The sequence below is a fragment of the Leucopleurus acutus genome (genome assembly GCF_964270905.1).
Source record: "Leucopleurus acutus genome assembly, chromosome: X".
NCBI classification, from domain to species: Eukaryota; Metazoa; Chordata; class Mammalia; order Artiodactyla; family Delphinidae; genus Leucopleurus; species Leucopleurus acutus.
In genome coordinates this window covers 30,160,669-30,180,686 of record NC_139148.1, presented here as the reverse complement: position 1 = coordinate 30,180,686, position 20,018 = coordinate 30,160,669, and the positions used below count along the sequence as shown (strand labels likewise).

Sequence of the window (20,018 nt, the reverse complement as noted above, 5' to 3'; positions counted from 1 at the left end):
GAGCTCTCATTCCCATTTTAGCTCCTGCGTTCTTTCGTTTCACGCCGCCCTTCCTAGGGGGCGCGAAAGGAGGAGAGCCCAGAGAATAGAAGCCGCAGTAGGCCGGCGGGGAAAGTTAGGAAATAGGGAAAACTGGCGGGAGGGGGCGGGGGGGGGGTAACAGATCGCGTCCAAGACTGGGTCCATCCTGAGTTTGAAAAGAGAACAAAATGCCTTTTGTCACTTTTCTCCACCTTCTTCCAAATCCCCCGGGGATAAGAAATTGGCGGGGCGGGAGGGGGTGTGTTACATCGCTGAGAGAGAACCTCTCTTTGCTCCATTGGCCACAGCCCAAGAAACCTAGGAATCTACAGCTGACGCCTTCTAGAAAAGGACCCACCCCAGCTCGCTAAGAAAAGGAAATCCACGTGACGGGAGGGGGTGGGGGCGGGAAGCCAGGCGACCCCGGAGCGAGCGCGGCCAGGGGCGGGGCCGGGGGCCGGGCAGCTTCGAGGAATTGCCCCGCGCAGCGGTTCTGGGGCGGAGGGCTCGCATGGGGCTATGTGGCCGCAGCACACTAGGGTAGAGGACTGAATGCGCGCGCACAGCGCACGGTGGGCAGAGAGAGAGCGGACCCATTCCGCGCGCACCGGGCAGGGGTGGGGCGGGCGCAAGCCTCTCGCGCCGGGAGCCTGGAGCCAGGAGCCGGAGCCTGACGTCGGCCCGGGTGCTGACCGCTGCCCCTCCCCGCTCGGCACCGCCTCCCGCAGCCGGGGAGGGGCCGGGGCGGAGCGAGCGAGCGGGGCAGTGCCGGGGCGGAGCGGGCGCGGGCAGAGCGCTGCGCGGGGCCGGCGGCGAAGGTCCACGGCGGGAACGGCGTCGCTGCGGCTACCTACGACCCGGTCCCCGGCCGGCCGCCCCTCAGATCCACCTTCGTGGCGCGGCGGAAAGCGCGCGGATCCCCGAGGGAGCGAGTCCACGCGCGCGGCGGCTCGGCTGCTTCCCTCCGTGGGAGGTCGGGCTCCCGGCTCTCCGGACCCGCCTGGCATCCTAGTCTCCGGCGGGGCGGGCCGGCTGCGGCGCCCGGGACATGGCTTCGGCGGGCAGCGGCATGGAGGAGGTGCGCGTGTCGGTGCTGACCCCGCTGAAGCTGGTCGGGCTGGTGTGCATCTTCCTGGCACTGTGTCTGGACCTGGGGGCCGTGCTGAGCCCGGCCTGGGTCACGGCCGACCACCAGTACTACCTGTCCCTGTGGGAGTCCTGCCGGAAACCCGCCAGCTTGGACATCTGGCACTGCGAGTCCACACTCAGCAGCGGTGAGGGCCCGGCGCGCCGCGACCCCTGCCTCCCGCCCCGGACCTCCCCGCGCCCCGCTGCCTGGACAGCTACCGCCTCTACCCGCCTCTCCTTGTGTGTCCCCCACCCTAGTCCGCCCCCTCCATCCTGGCCCTTCGCGGATCCTCGGGCTCCAGCCAACTCCCTGATCTCCACCCCTCACCTCTCCCCAATCCCGGTCGCCAAACCCAGTACAATGTCCCACGCCCTCTCCTCCCGTGGCCATTCCTCGGGCTCTGGAGTAACACGTATGCTATTTTGGGTAATTGTTATCATTTAAGGCGAGAACCATGTGGCTGTGTTGAAAATGCAACGCCTTCCACACCCGCGTTAAAAAAGACACAAGCAAAAGCGCCCCAACTCCCACCAGGATGCTGTGGGTTCTGTCTGCCTTCCCCACTTCTCTCTCAAGGAGGAATGTGCCTGAGTTTACCTCTGAGTGCCCCCGTTTCTGTCTGTTCTACTCCACTTTACCTGGGTTTTCCCGTGAGTTTCGGTTTGGATTTTAGTTCCTTAAATTTTTGAGCGATGTGAAGAGTTGGGAGAGGGACAGGCTTTAATTTCCTTGCCTTTTTTGGTGACGCCGTCCTTGGTTGAGAGTTGCTCTTCTTTCTTTCCCACTCCAGATGCCTCTTCAGTCCTCCAGATCTTTCTTGCTCTTCTGCATGAGGTACTCACAGATGCCTGGAAAGTTGTGGCTTATTCAGCCAGCCCTGGAAACAGCAAAGGGATGGGGTGGACGACGGAGAATTAGGTAGTCACGGAGGGCCTTTACAAACGCTTTACTCTCTCCTTGAGCCCCGGTTGCCTTCCCCTGCCCTCCCAACGTTACGCCCTTAGCAGAAATCTGACAACTTCCGATTTCTTGCTGCAAACCCCTATTCCTCGCTAATCTTGATTCTTGAGCTGCTGGTGTCAGTGCAGAGAAAGGGGAATAAAAGGCAGAAGACCAGGCTGTGATTTTATACACTTACACGCGCACCCCTGAGAAACTCATTAAATTCCTTCGTGACAGTTCCCTGTCTTCTCTGGGACTATTTATAAAGCCTTACTGGAAACGTGTCAAGTTCCAGGCAAGTTGAAATAGGACAAAGAGCCACAAAAATCAGATTTGCTTTTGTCTTTGGTTTCTTGTTATAAAAGAAATTAGTGCACTTGGTTTAGTTTCTTCCATAAATTTGTCTGTTTACAAAAGGCTTTTTCTTTGATACTACCTCAAAATTTCCATTGAAGGATTTCGTCTTTGTTGCTTAATTTACTGTGGAGGGGACTGGTTGGCAGCGGGAGGTCAACATTTAGGTCTTTTAATTCTTTCAGGGTTGGTTGTTTACAACTAAAGATAAAATAAATTGGTAAAATGCCTTTCTTCAGTAACCAGGGGATCCAAATAAACTTTGGAGAAAATATGCTTTCTTTCCCCTCTCCAATAGAAATGGAAATTTATGTAGGAATGCCAGCTCCAGCACGTCTCCTTAGCAACGTGAATCTTTTGCCCCTTTCTCTCTGTCTCCTGAAATAATAGCCCCCCGATTTGCATAAAGACTTTTCAGATAGGTAGGAGAAACAAGCTTCAACTCCCATTTTCTTTTCAGGCCCGTATCCTTTTCTCTCGGCCAGAATGTGGGGAATGGGAGAAGCCAGCTCGAGTTTGTGGCGCGTCTGCAGTGTTTGCTAATCTTTCCTTCATTGCCTCCATACCCATTTATCTTTGCTTTTTTCCTCTCTAAGCACAAGCTTAATGCAAATATAGTTGTAATAGGACTCTGCAAGGTAAAAATCGGAGGCTGGTACAGCTTCTGATTTTTTCTTCTAAACCCGTTATTCTACCCTCTTGCTGAAACTCATACTGCAGCATTTATTTCTTGTTGCGTTCCTGAAAATAAAATAGTTTTCCTCCTAGAAAAAGTACACTTCAGAAGCAAATTGGGCTGGTGGAAATGGTTTTGTTGGAGGCTATCTGGAACAAGTTATTGACTTTCTTTATGTAGTAGCAGTTCATTTTTCCTCCCCAAGGTGGTGGTGGACGGGGAGGATGCAGGAGGAAAGGAAACAAAATCTGGAAAATCGCTCATCTCCCCACTTTACAAAGTCTATTTTCTTACAGTGTTCGGTGCACTTGAAGCTTCTGTGCACCAGTATTCTGAAACAAGGGGGAAGCTTGAAGTGAAACGAGCAATGTTTTCCTTGCCCGTTCCAAAGGGCAGGCAGCTTTTCTCAGTCTGTTTGCTGTGTTGAATAGCAGAAAGCAGGGAGGGAAATGTCTTCTCTGAAGATTTTAAGAGATCCACTTCTTTGTCTCGAAATGAATTACCTCAGGAGGAACCACCAAGGACAGTTTTACTGAAGGCCCTTTACCAGCATCTTCAGGGCTTAATTAAAAACCTTTGTCTTAATTAGAATTGAAACTGCCGTGAAGAGGCAAGCTTGTAAATACAGAAGGGAAATTTCAGGAATGTTTCTACCGATGACAATATGTCCTACTTAGGCCCAGTTCCTAGGGAAACTTTCCCCTCAGCCATTATTTTTAAAGCCGCATTTTAATTTTGGTACCAAATGTGCATCGTTTGCCGCTTATAACCTGTTTTATGGTTTTAAGCAAAAGCAGCAGAACCATTCCTTTTGTGTCCTGGTGTATTGTAGGTTGCGTCAGCACTTCTAGTATGAACCAGTAATCCGGGTGTCAGTCAACTGTAATGCTTTTCTCCGGTGTCCCAATTCAGTGTATGGGGGACTATCCAGGCATTCATCCTTAAGCTGTAAATTTCCCAAAAAGACAAATGAGAAAATGGCTAATAGACTGTCATTCACGGTGGAAACAGGAAAAAAATAAATTAATTAAGTATGCTTGTTAGGAAGTTTAGAATAGGAAGTACTCACATGGCTGCTGGCCACAGAATTTCTAAGGATGATTTTGGCAGCCTTTTAATACATCTTAAATATTATTTTTAAATTATAGTAATGTTTTAGACTTTTGCTTAGTCGCATTTAGTTTTGATAACTTTTTTCCTAGAATATAATTACAGGGTTTCACAGCCATAGCAATTATAAGAGAATCCTTAGTACAAATAGGATTACTCAAGTGTATATAGAAAGCTGACACCCTAAACTTGACTTCAAATGTACTGTATAACCTCTAGGGTAATTTTATACTTCTTTAAAATTTATAAATACGTAGCTATTTCATATAAATCAGATTGCTTTTTTGACGCCTGTGTTATTTACTGACTAAGCAAAATGTAAGGGTGTGCAGATGGCCAAATGAACACAATTTACTGAGAGTAATTTTGGGATATAACAAGTGGCATTTATCCAGCTTTCCATCCACAAAATACTTGATTAAATAGTTGGTTCCTTTTTCAAGGAATATTAACATTAGCGCACCATCCTAAAAATAGCTGCATTTGTAACGAGTCACTGGCAGTTTTGAAATGGCAGTGTGCTGTAGGCTAATAACAGGTGAATATTATTATTTTCAGTTGACAAGGGGTTCTTTTAAGAGTGCTTTGTATGTAGCTCATTTTTTAAAAACTGTGATATAAAAATCCACTTTAAAAGGCATTATAAGAAAACCTTTCTTGGGTGGTAGTTTAAGATAAACGGAACTGCCTAAACACCTACAAATCTTAGAAAATCTGAGATACAGTGATTCTGAGTTCAGATGTGTATCATCTGTGCATATTTTGAATCCATATCTTAATTGGGAAACGTAATTTCATTGGAAAACTTTGCAATGTGATTTACTCCAGGGAAAGTTCAGCTTGTTGCTTGAAATGAGTTGATATTGATGCATGTTTACAAATAGCTCAGCAAGCCTGGAGGTCACAACAGTTATACTCTATTCTGGTTTCCTAAGAAAGAACAGAAGTAGAACAAATGGAATTTTTTTTAACCTATACAGCGTAGACTGGTGGAAAATTATTCAAAGAGCAGCACTTAGCACCAAAACTTTCTTGATTAATAATCCAGAGAAAACCCAGTATAACATTTAAAGATCTTGATGATGATTTCCTTTTAAGGTCTCCTAAGACTCTGAAGTTCCCCAGATTGATTTTTACAAAGGACATTTTAATCTGTGGGCAGATATAATTCCTCTTTTGTTCACATTTGTAGAATGATTGTAATCTCCAGGGAGCCATTTAGATCAATCTTTGTCAGCTAAGGGATTTGATGAATATGTGAGAAGCCTGGCCTTTCATAAAACCTTTCAAAACAAAACCAAAACAAACAAAAGCATATCTCAAGCAATAGATTTTGCCCGCTGTCAGGAATAAATTTGAAGAATCACTTTCAGGTTTCTGTTTAATACTAAGCCCACTTAGTGAGACCGCAAAGTACTACTGGATATATTAGTAAAAAGGATTTTAGGTGCTCCAAAATAAGTCCCTGGATTATATTACCTAAATATCACAGTAAACTTCTTTATGAACTCTGATAAATTATAACATAATCCTCTAGGAGGGCAGAGTAGTGTTGTGAAGAATATATGAGGCTTTGGATTCAAACTGCCCTGAACTTGACCACTTACCAATCATATGACCTCATACAGCTTACTGTCATCAGATGATTTGTCATGAAGATTAAATATGCAAACATACCTGCTCATTAGGGTTGCATTTCTTCCTTATATATTCAGAGAAGCAAACCCAAAGTGATAATTTTTTTCAATAATTGAGGACTTTTTCCTCCTTAAGTGGTAAACTTTTTTTGCATTGAATGATGAAGTGTGTTGTTAGTCTCAAATTTAAATTTTGATATGTACTTCCCAGCATTTAACAGTGCTCTTGGTAAATCATGATCACAAATTTATTGTCTAATAGCTACCTTTTATTCAGTACTACTCCAGGCCAGACATCTCTATTATTCCCAGTGTTGAATAAACTTGCAGTTTAGCTAATGTTATCTCCATATATTATTGAGGAGACCAGGTATTTTTGTAAGTTTACCAAGTTCTCAATCAGTGGTAGGGACAGGTTTTCTCCAAGAGTGTTCCAGTTATTAATGCTGGAAAACAAACCAACCCCAAAGTTAGTGGTGTCAAATGACAGTTATTTTTTTATGCTCATGACTTTTGTGGGTCAGGAATTCAGATAGGGCATAATGAGGATGGCTTGTCTCTGCTCCAGGATGTCTGGAGCTGGAGCTGAGGGTGATTTGAATGGCTGGAAACTAGAACATCTGAACTGCAGGATCTTCTTCCAAATTTGACTTATTGTTGGGAATGGCTGGGAGGCTGGACTCAGCTGGGACTGGCCTTTCTAGCATGATGGTCTCAGCATAGTTGGACTTCTTTTCTTACAGGATGAGTAGTTTTGCTGAGAGCAAGGGTTCAAAGAGAACCAGTCTCTGTCTAAACCAGCCTGGGAAATCACAGAGGAGCCATATGTATAGTCCAGATTCCAGGGGAGGAGAATTGGGCTCTACTTCTTGATGGAGCAGTAGCAAGGTCACATTGTAGAAGAGCATGTAGGATAGGAAATGCTCTTGGGCCACATGTGCAAGTATAGTCTGACACGAGTCTAGCCAGAAATCTGCATTCTTTCTTTATTGCCTCTGAAGAACCAAGACAACTACGTAGCTTCTTTCTTTAAGAACTTTGAATCAATTGTATAAATAACATTTGGCTGGGGCAAAAACTGCCCTCAACCAACACATGGCTTTAATAATTAGTCGCTTGTATGGGATTACTCTAGATTTGGAATCAAATGACCTCAAAAACTTAACCTGTCTACAAATAGAGAACGTTTTTCTCTATATATATTCAACCTTAGGTCATTTTTGGATTATAGTCTCAAATGATCAAGGATCAAACTGATTAAGAATCTGAACTCTTAATTTGCTACTTCATGTTTCATGATAAAATTTTAGCCTTTCTTAGAAGGTTTTGTATGAGTCTGACAAGATGGTTTGTACATGAACACTAAAATGTAACAATTCCATACAGGAGCCAAGTTTTGTAGTGCTAGAAAGGTATGAGAATTGCAGGGATGTTTTTTGTTTGCTTGTTTTTTCATTATTTTAATAACATGATTCTTCTCTTGATAATTGCCCATATGTTGAGTCACAGAATCACAGCACATTTGGAGTAGAAAAGATTTTAAAAAATAATCCTGCCCGATTAAATTTATTGCATAGACAAGAAAAATAAGGCAAGACAGGATATTAAAGACTCAATAGAGAGATTGTACTTAGCCATAGTATTTTTGCAGGGTGGGTTTTCAGAATTTCCAGTAATATTGCAGATAACTATCTCTTGGTATTTGAAGGATTGTTGAATACTATCATGTATGGAATTTTCGATGAAGAAGTTAAGGACTGCATGTGAAACAGCTGTCTACTTTTTAGAAGATTATTTATCATCCAAGATTTGATTTCCCATAGAATTTAAAGAGTCTTCAAATAGACTCATTTATGTTGACAAGTCCATTAAGTTTTAGATGTTTTTTATCATCAAATTTTACATTGTTACCGTGGCTAGTCCTTAAAAATCAATGAAAACTTCTTTTTCTTTAAGTTTCTCTATGATAGGGTTCTTTAAAACAACTGCTTGATTTTAAGTTGAAAAACACTTCCAAAAGTCTGTGGAAGCCAGCCATGTAAGTTTCTTAACTTGATTATATGCATATAAATTTCACTGGATCAACTTATTACTGCATTCTGACTTTATTTTTTTTTAAAGATACATTTATTTATCAAGAGACTGATTTTTCCTATCAACTTATTACTGCATTCTGGGGGACTTCCCTGGTGACACAGTGGTTAAGAATCAGCCTGCCTATGCAGGGGACACAGGTTCGCTCCCTGGTCCGGGAAGATCCCACATGCTGCGGAGCAACTAAGCCCATGTGCCACAATTACTGAGCCTGCGCGCCACAACTACTGAAGCCCATGCGCCCTTGAGCCCACATGCCACAACTACTGAGCCCGTGTGCTGCAACTACTGAAGCCTGCGCGCCTAGAGCCCATGCTTCACAACAAGAGAAGCCACCACAATGAGAAGCCCGCGCACTGCAATGAAGAGTAGCCCCCGCTCGCTGCAACTAGAGAAAGCCCACACGCAGCAGTGGATTCCCAACACAGCCAAAAAATAAAGATTAAAACAAAAACAAAAAACACTTATTATTGCGTTCTGGCTTTATTTTTTTTTTTTAAGATACACTTATTTATGAGACAGATTTTTCCTTAAGCAGAATTTCATCCTCACATGTCAAAGGCATGGACAGTTAAATCTTACCAGTCTTTTTAAAGTATTGGATCATCTCCCTTGAAAATTAGACAAGGACACCTTCCTTACCCTTTTTTGCTCCTATATTTGTTTGGGATTTTGAGACATAAGTAGACCATCAATTTTCTGTTCTATTGTAGTCTTGCCTTTGGCACCAAAGACTCCTATTAATAAAACAAAACAAAACTAAACAAACAATAACCCCTACAAAAATGAAGCATCCATGGTTTCCAGAAAACCAGGAAAAAAATATCTAGATCATTTTTATCTCTACCAGCTTATTAACTGTTTTGAGATTTAAAATGATAGTTTTAATGAGCCATGTTTCAAGATAAGGTCACAAATATTGATTGTCTTTTCAAAATATATGCGTATTAGGCAAAAAGATGTTAAAAAAATAGAAGTTGGGACTCCGAGTCACATATTCTCTATGCATGAAAAGGCACATCCACAAAAGGACTCAAATTTCCATCAGAAGGAGTTTTATTTCTGTCATGTTTTATGGTCCTGAAACCAAATGTTCATCATAATGCATAGTGCTTTGTGAAGGCAACCTGGAGTCTTTTCCTAGCACTAGTAGGTGACTTAAAGAGAGATAGAAATGTCCCAGGAGGCCTTTTTCTATCTTCTCGTATGTATCCAAGTAGTTAACTTCATTGAAACATATTCACTGATTTCCTAGCAGGGAGTAAGCATTGTCCTGGTACAAAATCAGCTAGTCGTTCTGGTGGTGAGAGCAAGGTGATGAATGAAAGTTTCTTTTAAACAAATTAATGAAATAATACAAATGTACGAAGTACTATAAAGGAGGAAATAAATATAAATTCACCTTCTGCAGGGGGGTAGAAGAAGGGCTCTCATCTAGAGAAGCTTGCTAACAGGGAACTGGTGGGGGCACTAGCTTGCCAAATTTATCCCTCCATATTTACTGGGGGGTGTTTTAATACTGATCGTGGGTGACTGGCTGGCTGCCTTCCATCTGCTCTTTATTATTAGCTACGCTAAATCCATCACAAAAGCTTTTTAGTTGCTTAGAGGCAGGTCACCCACTCCTAGTCTTGGCATGGGTTTTCTTCTCGTTTTTCCAAATAACCAAGTTTTCCAAATTGTAACCTTCTTAGGTTTTTTCCAAAGAGTAGAGAAGAACAATGTTTGATGTAACAAACACATCACAAGTTTATATATGTACTATGATTAGGAATTACTATTGAGAAATACCAGTACCCATTAGATAATACTAGTTACCATCAAATGCTAACGAAATCTTTAATATAATACTTGGTAAGAAACAGCAGCCATTAGCAGTGATGGTGTCTTTCTTTTTTGTCTAAATACTGAAACATACTTTAATAGCAGGGCTTTGGCTAAGCAGTGTATACAATGGTTTCATTTGGGGAAAAAAACACTATGTTACGGTGTTTAGATGATAAATTACATTTCCCCAAATTTTCTGTGATAGAATTCTGTGAAGCAGCTAAAGTGCCCCTTTATTTGTAAAGAAAAAAGTATGTGTGTTCTTCAAACATCAACACAAAACAACTCAGAAGTCTTGAATGAAATTGTCATGGATTGAAAATTAATAACCTGTTTGGCACTCTTGGGCCCCCAGAATTTTCCAAAATTTTGGTAAGACTGACCTGCACTTTGGTCATTAAAATTGTTGCATTATGTATTTGGATGGTTACCTGGGGTAATTTATGTGCTTAAAATCAGGTTGGCGCTGTATTTCTGACACATTTTTTTATCCATAAATGGGCCTAAAGAGTGAGACTTAAATCATATTGTTGCCAACTTAACATGGGTTTTATAGTAGGTGCTTCTCTGACATTCCACTTGACTGTGTGCAGCTCGGTGTACACAGTGTCTATACTGTTTGTCATTTTATGAAAGACGTAGTTGTTTGCCATAAATATTTGTTTGCATGTGAATGTTAGTTTTGATATTAGTTGTTTGAAAAAGGAGATGGTCATTTTAATTATTGAAATTAGAATCCGGATTCTTCTTTTGGCTGCCTTTGCTTGTGTCTGTATCCCATGCAACAGTGGAAAATTAACGCAATGCTGACGGATTTAGGTCAGGATGCAACTTAGCCAAGAAAACTAAGTTTAAACTCACTCACAAATGGTTCCGATTTTCCACTTCATCTGCCACATGTAGAGTAACTTTAAGGAGAACTTGTGGATGGCTTGTGAGATAGCGTCAAGATGACAGAAAAGATTACTCTTCTAGGTTGAGTAGTGAATGATTTTGATTGCAGTTATGGATATCATTTTGGTGAATATTCTTTTGGAGAATCCAAAGGTAAAAATATAAGTGCCTTTCTGGCACATTTCAGTGTGATTATAAAAGTTATGAAAATCAATATTTTACTTTCTGATGAGAATTATAGGAATAGTGAGAATTGTGCATTAAAATATTAGAATACACTCGGGGAAGTACCACCCACTCCTGCTGTGGGACTTGAATTTATAAGGTTAAAAATGTATTTCTTCATTGCTTTTTAATTATATCTAATTTCCTAGAAGAAGTAACAACTGTGTGCTCAAGGATTTACATACAGTAGAACTAATCTCAGCGTATAAACAATACCTGCAGAGGTAAATAAATTAGCCAGTGTCTGATGAGTTAAAGGTTTTGAAATGAGACGGGTGGAGGAAAGCTTTAGGCACTGGTGTGGTACACTGACCTTGGCTCAAAAGTGTGGAAAATGTATCATCATTTAGATTTTGCTTTTCCTGAAAATCGGAAGTAAATTTTGACCGTGAATTCCCCAAGGGAATGTGAATTCTCCAATTTGGCAGTTATAATGTGGCCCATAGAATTTTCATAATGCAGTAGCAATTTCAGGCCAGTCTCATGTATTAGATTGTAAAGTAAGTCAGCACAATTCTGCAGAATACTAAAGCATTTATAGACATTGGAAACTGTGACACCCGCTAATAAAAATACTTAGAAAGAGGATTTGAATTTAGTTCCTGAGTTGCACATTAATGTTGGACTTGATGTTTTGACATATGGACTGCCCAATTTTTGTTCTGTAGCTGCGGGGGAAAGTATAACATTGTGTGTGTGTCTTTTATCTATATATATTTATTTATTTTAATTATTTTTTTCCTTTTTTCTTTTATCTTTTTTCTGTTAGAGAAAGCTGTCATAGGGAAGCACATACTTATCTTTAGCCTTGGCTTTTGTAGGTACAGTTCCAATGCATCCGGTGTGTCACTGTGTCAGTTTTGCCAAAATACTCTTAAGTGGAACCTGACAGATACTATGCCAGCCTCATTTCAGGTTTCATTTCCGGATCCAAAACATCCCTCCCAGCCCACTTGAGACCTAACCAGTTTATGGACCAAGGTTGTACATTATTTCCTCCAAACCTATTATCACTTGTTCTCTCAGGTCTTAGAAACCAAACTCAGATTTCAAATCAGGTGGCCCAACATTGAACAATGAGCAATTTTACTTGTGCAGAGCACTGCAGTGTGTAAAAGAGAACCATGGCCACTGATGTTCTGTAGAGCTGGTTTACGTTCACTGCTCCACTACAGTATCAGTATATCATTTATAGAAATGTATAAAACTAATGCTGAGTAATAAATCTCTAAGGACTCTTAACACTTCATCTGATTAAATACTGTGAGGGCTATAAAATTGGGGGACTAAGATTGATATAGAAATTAACAAATTATGAGAACTTAAAATAGATTTTTTTTGAAGAAATGGAGCTGAAAATGGAGAATTTTATGACATTTTGTTTTGCAAACACTGAATATGGGATAGCAAGTATTTGTGGCATGCAAACCTTCTAATGGAAAAAACGATTCAAGTATAGTTTTCCAGTCATTTATTATAGTATTAATGTAAAATTGCCCGAGTCCGGTAGTATATAGCAAAATATTTTATATGTATATATTCTTGTTAAATCTACATTTGGTAGATAAGTAAATACATGTCTTTGTAAACATGAATCCCAGCCTATTATTTTAATGGCCATTAGTAGGTATCTATAAAAGTATTTTTGACTTGTTTTATTCCCCATCTCCTAGTCTTGTTCAGTAAGAAAGAGGAAAATGGTATCAGACCTATCTGCATAGTCCCTGGCTTTAACTCATCTGTGAGGCAGGTCCTAATATTTGGACAGTGGATTCTGTTGCTGTTTACTGAAAGAGACACAATGCCACGTGCACTGTTCTCAGCTCCAATGTGCCTAGTGCTGAACCTTGAAAACTACCCTGAGCCTCCTTGACTATGGTAGCCATTTCAAACTGCTTTTTCAGCTTACTGATTGATGTTCAACTGGTCAGCGAGTTAAAGCTTTGGTCCTGGGCAACCTGCCCAAGTGAATCATTCCAAATGGGTATAATGACAGCAATCCCGAAACTTGGCACCGTCCACCAGAGATATAGCCTCAATACTTCAGTCTAAGCCCCAGCTTCTGGCCAGGACAGTGGCAGACATATGTGGCCCAATTCTAGTCTCTTGGAAAATAAAATGGCTTTTCTGTTTGAGCAGGCATAGCTATGGTTGTGGACCAAAGGGAAGGGTAGCAATATCATAACTGTGGAGATGCTGGTGACTGGTGCTCCTTTTTGACTTTATGTCTAAAGTGACTTTCTCATTAGCCACAGCCTCAATACTTAAAATTAAATACAGGACATATAGAAGAAAATCAGAACTGGTTGTATTCATCTACTTTTTAGAACTATTTCCTTTGCTACAAGAGGTTCCCCTCCTAATTAGGTTCTAGTCCCTTTTAATACTTGTTATTCTCCTGTAGCTTCTATTGCATTTTATTGGCTTTCGGTATGAAATAAAGTATTACTATTTTAAGGAAATTCAACATGTGAAATTAGGATTTTTTTTTTGCAGTTTTCTATTGTTATGCTGGATATGCATCAATTTCCACTCCTGTATTACTCATTAATCAAATTGACTTCATTATGAAATTATTATTGTCTGAGAGGCCTTTACCTAAAAGAAAATTCAACATTTTAAAATGGTACATGAGGACTTCCTTGCGGGGCGCAGTAGTTAAGAATCCCCCTGCCAGTGCAGGGGACACGGGTTTGATCCCTGGTCTGGGAAGATCCCACATGCCGAGGAGCAACTAAGCCTGTGTGCCACAACTACTGAGCCTGTGCCCTAGAGCCCATGAGCCACAACTACTGAGCCCATGTGCCACAACTACTGAAGCCCATGTGCCTAGAGCCCATGCTCTGCAAGAGAAGCCACTGCAATGAGAAGCCTGCGCACTGCAACGAAGAGTAGCCCCCCCCCCCCCCCCCCCCCCCGCTCACAGCAACGAAGACCCAATGCAGCCAAAAATAAATAAATTAATTAAAAAAAACCACATTCTATCAATCAATCAATAGATAGATGATAGACAGATAGATAGATATAGATATAGATATAGATATAGATACAGATGAGGTATAGACCAGGGGTCAGCAAACTATTGCCTGACAGACCACCACTTGTTTTTGTAGATAAAGTTTTATTGGGACACAACCATGCTCCTTTTATTTACATACTGCCTAGGGCTGTTTTCACACAACACGGCAGACTTGAGTAGTTGCAACAGAGACCATGACTCACAAAGCCGAAAATATTTAATATCTGGCCCTTTAGAGGGAAAGTTTGCCAATTTTTTTCTTAGTCTTGTTCTTTACAAAATGCAAATAAATACATATATTTTAGCTATTCTTTGAGGATATTTAAAGTAGAGAAAATAGATCAAAATTCCTGTTTTATTTTGGATTGAAAAGTAGAAATAGTCAAATGTATGGCATTTTATGCCTTTTGGGCTATGTGAAAGAGCTGATTGGAAAAAAGCAATCTTGTGCTTTTATTTTTAAGATATTTTTAAAGTGAGTGAATAAGTTGTATCTTGATTTAAACAAAATTGATACTTTCAAAATTCTTATTCATTTAAAATAAATTGGAGTAAGTTGCTAAAAGCAATACTCATTTTATGAAAGTAATACTCCAACAAGAAAATGTTCAGCATTGGCTCTTAAAGCCTCCAGGAATTTGATTGATGTCTGGATGGATTGATTTTATTATTATTTTTTTTTGTACCTCAAACATTTAGATATAATGAAAATTTGATTTATTATTCAGAAATGTCAACTTATAACTTTTCAGAAGGATTTTTATTATGTTAAAGTGCAATAAAATTGTGCTATGCATAAACTTTTTCAAAAAAATTTAGAGACTTCCAAATGTAAGGATTGTTCTTTTGTTTTTTTAATTCAAAGCTACATGCTTTTATGGAACAACAACAAAAAAAAAACCCACAGTATGGCTATCCTTTTAAACTCTAGTTGAAAGCCAGATATACTTTTGTTTGAAGTTATATTGCTTTGTTACAAACAGATGGCATAAAAAAATGCTCTCCACTTTCTTGTGATTCATCTTTATATTTTAAGGAGTATGGACTTGTTCTGTTTTCTCCCTTGTTTGTTTGTTTATTGAATGCTGTGCGAGTTCTAGTTCAGTGCCAGCTGTATTTCCAGAATTTATTAGGAGGAGAGGATGTGGAAGAGGATGCTTGAGGCAGGGTTATACAAGTGTGAATAAAAGAAGGAAATCTTAGGGTATTGTAGGTTCCTCTACTTGTCCCTTATCCTGCAGTGGTAAAGAGTGCACTTTGGGAGCTGTCTGGAGGGATAATTTCAGAGTGCAGCATCAAAATATCATGAGTTCTTGACTTTGGATACACTGCATTGCAATTTAACCATGGGTTAAAGTCTATTTTTATTTCTTGCACATACATTAAAGTGAGGACCAGAAGAGGCAGCCTGGGACTTTGAAACAAAACCCACGAAAGAATGTTCTCCACAGTGTCATTTTCTGTGATGCTTCCTAAGCTGGATAGTGCTTTTATATATTCACTTTACTTCTTAGAGAACATTCTACTCTTATAAAATGGAAAATGGGCCAGTTTTGTGTCATACTCTTTCTAAATCTTTATTTTATAAGAAATAACAAATACATTTCAGTGAGGTTTCGGTTTCATTCAGGGCATGGGAGACTCAAAGTATCTGTACAGAAGCCTGCACACAGTAAGTGGTTAGTATATGCTTACTGTTAACGCGTGTGAATGAAGAAAGGAGCCAAGGAGCCACTTAGAGTCCATTCTGGCACCCTGGGAATACTTACTTTCAGAAACCATCCCTATGGTGGTAAATACAACAGTAAGATTAGAATGAAAGGAAAGAGAAGAGGAAAAAACAAACAACAAATCTTCCTGATGCTAATTTGCTGGGGGAGTTGTTTTAGTTGGGGGCGGGGGAGGGAGAGAAAGGCAATTAAAAAGTTGGGTTTTTCGTGTGTGTGTGCAAAGGAAGGCTTTCTAAGAAAGCACAGCAATAAAAAAAAGAGTATGTACTACAGCCACATGCATCAACGTGGTTGAATATCAGAGACATAAAAGCCAGACAGAAAATAAATACAGACTTAAAAGCCAGACATCAAAGAATTGATACCATTTATATAAAGTTTAAGAAAAGGCAAATCTAATACGTAAATAATGTTGGTTTGTAGCCTGGGTAGAAGGGTGATAATTGACTCGGGAGGGGCATGAGGGAACTTTCTGGGTGATAGAAATGTTCTCTATCTTAATCTGGGTGGTGGTTACGTGGGTGTGTAAATCAAGTCCTCTACTTTCTATACTTATGATTTGTGAACTTTACAGTTCAATAGAAAATTAAATAATAATAATAATGACAATAGGTTGTGCAGGGGGCACCAATTTAGCATGAATGCTTAATAGAGTCCTTGGAAGAAAAGTATGGCAAACCTGTGGTCTAAAAACTGTGCTTAGCGAAGATTTCAAGGTGGGTCTAGAAGGATAAGTGAGATTTGGGTACATGGATAAAAAAGATTTTAAAAAAAACCCAACTGTGTTTAGCTTAGTGTAGGAGACTTTTCTGAATAAGGACATTTGTAGTAATTTTTGTTGCAAAACATCTCAAATCCCAAAGGATCCTTGGTATGCAGTAAAATCACGTCTATTTAGCTGCAGCAAGGTGACTGCGGCTGAGCATAGTGTACTGCTTGAAAAAAGCAATGCCTTTCTTTTTTCTTTCCAGATTGGCAGATTGCTACTCTGGCTTTACTCTTGGGCGGTGCTGCCATCATTCTCATTGCATTCCTGGTGGGTTTGATTTCCATCTGCGTGGGATCTCGAAGGCGCTTCTACAGACCTGTTGCTGTCATGCTTTTTGCAGCAGGTAAATATATTCATTACTTTCAAACATTAAAGTTTCATGAACCTTTCTACCATCCTCCCTTCTCATGCAGAAACAGTAATGTGGCTGCTGTATTACCTACAGATCAAGAGGCATTTGTTATATTTTAAGGTAAATTGGCTACAGGTTTATCATAGTATCAGTTTTCAATGTGTTAAGCATTTCACAGAGCACAGTGGCAATTTCTAAACTTCGAACTAAAACACGAATAAATAATGGCTCTTGACAAGGGCTGTTGCCTTAGGAATTGCAGCAGATGTGTTTACCAACAGTCTTTCTTCACATCCAGTATTTTCTTCCTCCTTTTACTGCCCCCTTGGTGATCTTAAGGCAAAATTGTTTTTTTCTGACATAAACCTGAAAAAAAATTCCAATATGTGTACTCTTAAAGGTATAAATCTGTTTTGAAATAAACATGGTTATACTGAAAAATCATAATGTTTAATGTGACCCGTCAGACAACTCAATCGTTTGAGTTCAATGGCATATTCATTAATTTAGCAACCCATCTTTCTATGAAGCACAGCTTGGATTAAAATATCAACCCAGGTAAAATGGAACTTTTACTAAAAGTCAGGGAGCTATTTAGAAAAGGGGCTTATAAGACTAAAAGCCCAGTACATTATTTGATATGAGTTTAAGTTTCATTTATAAGGATCTCCTTAAATATTCTTATAAATGACTGAAACTGAAATATTCTTGTTGGTGCCTTCAATTTATCCTGTCAGTCATATCTGATTTGAAGACTGCAAAATAAGCCCCTGTGACTGTCAACAATGAAGACACTGAGAGAACCATCTAGCCTGTTAGATGGATTTTTTAAAGCTGTTTAAAGATGGGAATAGATGAAATTTCTCAGGATTTGAAGGGTCATTTGGTCTAAAATTATAAAATCAGAAGTGTTCTGCTGCCCCCTGCTGTTTGTGTTCATCTTCTTATACCCATGAAGACTGGTCAGAATGCAAGGGTCATAAAAATAACGGTCCACAGGGCTGAAAGAATGTAGAAATAGATCTAATTAAAATCTCTTAAGTGATGTGCTCAAGATCACATAGTAGTTACTGGTGGACCTGGGGCTAGGAGGCTACTGAATCCTAAACGGGTGGTTCATTCACTACTGGATCCCTCATTCATTCATTCACTCTTTATTGGGTACCTATTATGGACTGGACATTATATTGAGACACCTATAAAACTGGCTAAATAGCATGACAGATACTTTCTAATAGAGTAGAAAACACTATTACAAAAAATATTTTGAAGTCTTAGGCGGTGGCCACAATATCATTATATTGTTGATCTCATGTAATAAAGGTCTCTATTGTGAATCATTTAGTATAACATGAAGATTCTCCTAAAGATTCCATCATTCTGCAGCTTATTTCTCAGTTCATGGATTTGCCACGGCTCTTTTCCTATTTTTACAATGAAATAACTTAGATATTTTAATTATAGTATAAGTTTATCTTTGCAGCTAGGATTTATTAACATAGTGATTAGAGTCAATTATAATAGAATTTCTTGATAAATTGTTCTGAAATGATATACAGTTCTTTAAAACTGGAATTATGTTTTGAATAATTTTTAGAATACTCATATTTCTGATTTATGAAGATATAGAGATAGTCTAGACATTCTCTTATAAATATCCATTATTATTGTGCTACCTAGTTACTATCCCATTTAGCCTTTAACTTACTCTATAATGGCATATGCAGAATCTATAAAGAAATCTGTTGTTTAAAGCACCTATTATAAACATTCTTACAGAAATAACTGGAAGTTCCAGTTTTTTCTTAAAAAGTTCTATAGTTTTTCCCAAGTATAGCAAAATTTGTGAAAATGTGAAAATAAGCACTGGTTGTAACAGAAAACATATTGTAAATGAGTATAAGTTAAAGGTAATGGATTTGGTCAAAAAAAGATTTTGATTTAACTCTCGCTGCCACAAATATTAGTAAATTATAAAATAACGAGACGAATCCCTAAAGCAACATTCATACAGTATTATTCTACCTGCCGAGACCGAAAATGAGCATTATACTGCTACATTTTAAAACTGTACATGTGCTGAGATTTAATTTTACTCATTCTCTTTTGAGACTGCTTATGGAAGCTTTTCTTGAAATAACCATTAGTTTAGCGTTCACTTTGCATATAAGCAAGGTAAAACTTACTGGTTATTTGAAACATGTCATGAAAAAATTTCTCTCTCCCATCTGCAAAAGCCATTAAAGAGTTGCCTGTAGCTGACTTCTGGAAAAGATATTTATTAAACATAATAATCCATTTATGATTTGGATGTAAGATTAACAAAGTTGGAAAATCTGCCTACTTGAAACAATGCTAGCTAAAAATCATGGTTGTTTATCTTGCTTGCTTCTTAGGAAACATACTTATTCGAGTGGTTGGCTTGTCTCACCAGTTTAGTGATTCTTTGTAAATGTGTATTTGGGACTATTTTCCCTTTTTACTCATCCTGGTCTGCTTGAAAATGGTCTGTATTTCTCCACTTTTCTCACAATATTTTCTTCTCCAAATAATATTAGGCTTTATCTTGGTATTCACACACATAGGGAATGATACTTATCTCAACTAAGAAATATTCTTTTTTTTTTTGCTTCTGCTGAAACTTGCAGTACATAAAATCAAAACAGACATAGCACTACCACTTGGAAACATTTCTACGCAGAACTACATCATTAATTCAGTACCATATGCAGTGCCTGGTACTCTGGGGCACTCAGTAAATAGCTGAGTGAATGACGGAAAGAAGACTGAGGAATGTGGTTTATAATCTGATAGGGAAAAACAGGCATGAAAACAGCTAGCTAACTGTAATTTGTTTTTTCTTAAACCATTTCTCTGTTGGCAATTTATGAAGCAGCCAATTCCCTGTGACCACAAATCTAAGACCAAAACAGCTCAAAAAAGTAACAGTTGTAAAGATTATTTTTCATATATCCATATTTTCATTCATTTATTTAACAAATGTATGTTGGGTGCCTATAGTATGCAACTTCACTATCTTGGTGTTAGATAATATACTCTTAAAGGGTTTTTACTAAAAGCTGATGATTAAGTCTTATAAACACAGCCAGCCAGAGGTTTTCTTGTCTTCTCTTTTTCTCTGAGGTCTTTGATTTAGGGTGGGTTTGCTACCTGCTTGAATAATTGCTAGAAGATCTAAGAGGCAGCCATCGCTGCAACCCATCTAAAACATTGTCCTA

The 20,018-nt window shown here is 39.3% G+C and overlaps 1 protein-coding gene across 1 annotated transcript in view; it reads left to right on the top strand.

Moving 5' to 3' along the window:
- The first annotated feature begins 962 nt into the window (after positions 1 to 962).
- The window catches only part of TMEM47 (transmembrane protein 47), a 29,225-nt gene continuing 10,169 nt past the window's right edge, over positions 963 to 20,018 (top strand). The window contains exons 1-2 of the mRNA XM_082864781.1: positions 963 to 1,295; positions 16,630 to 16,770. Of these exons, the coding sequence (XP_082720907.1) occupies positions 1,070 to 1,295; positions 16,630 to 16,770 (367 nt within the window). The 5' untranslated portion in view covers positions 963 to 1,069. The remainder of the gene's footprint in view (positions 1,296 to 16,629; positions 16,771 to 20,018) is intronic.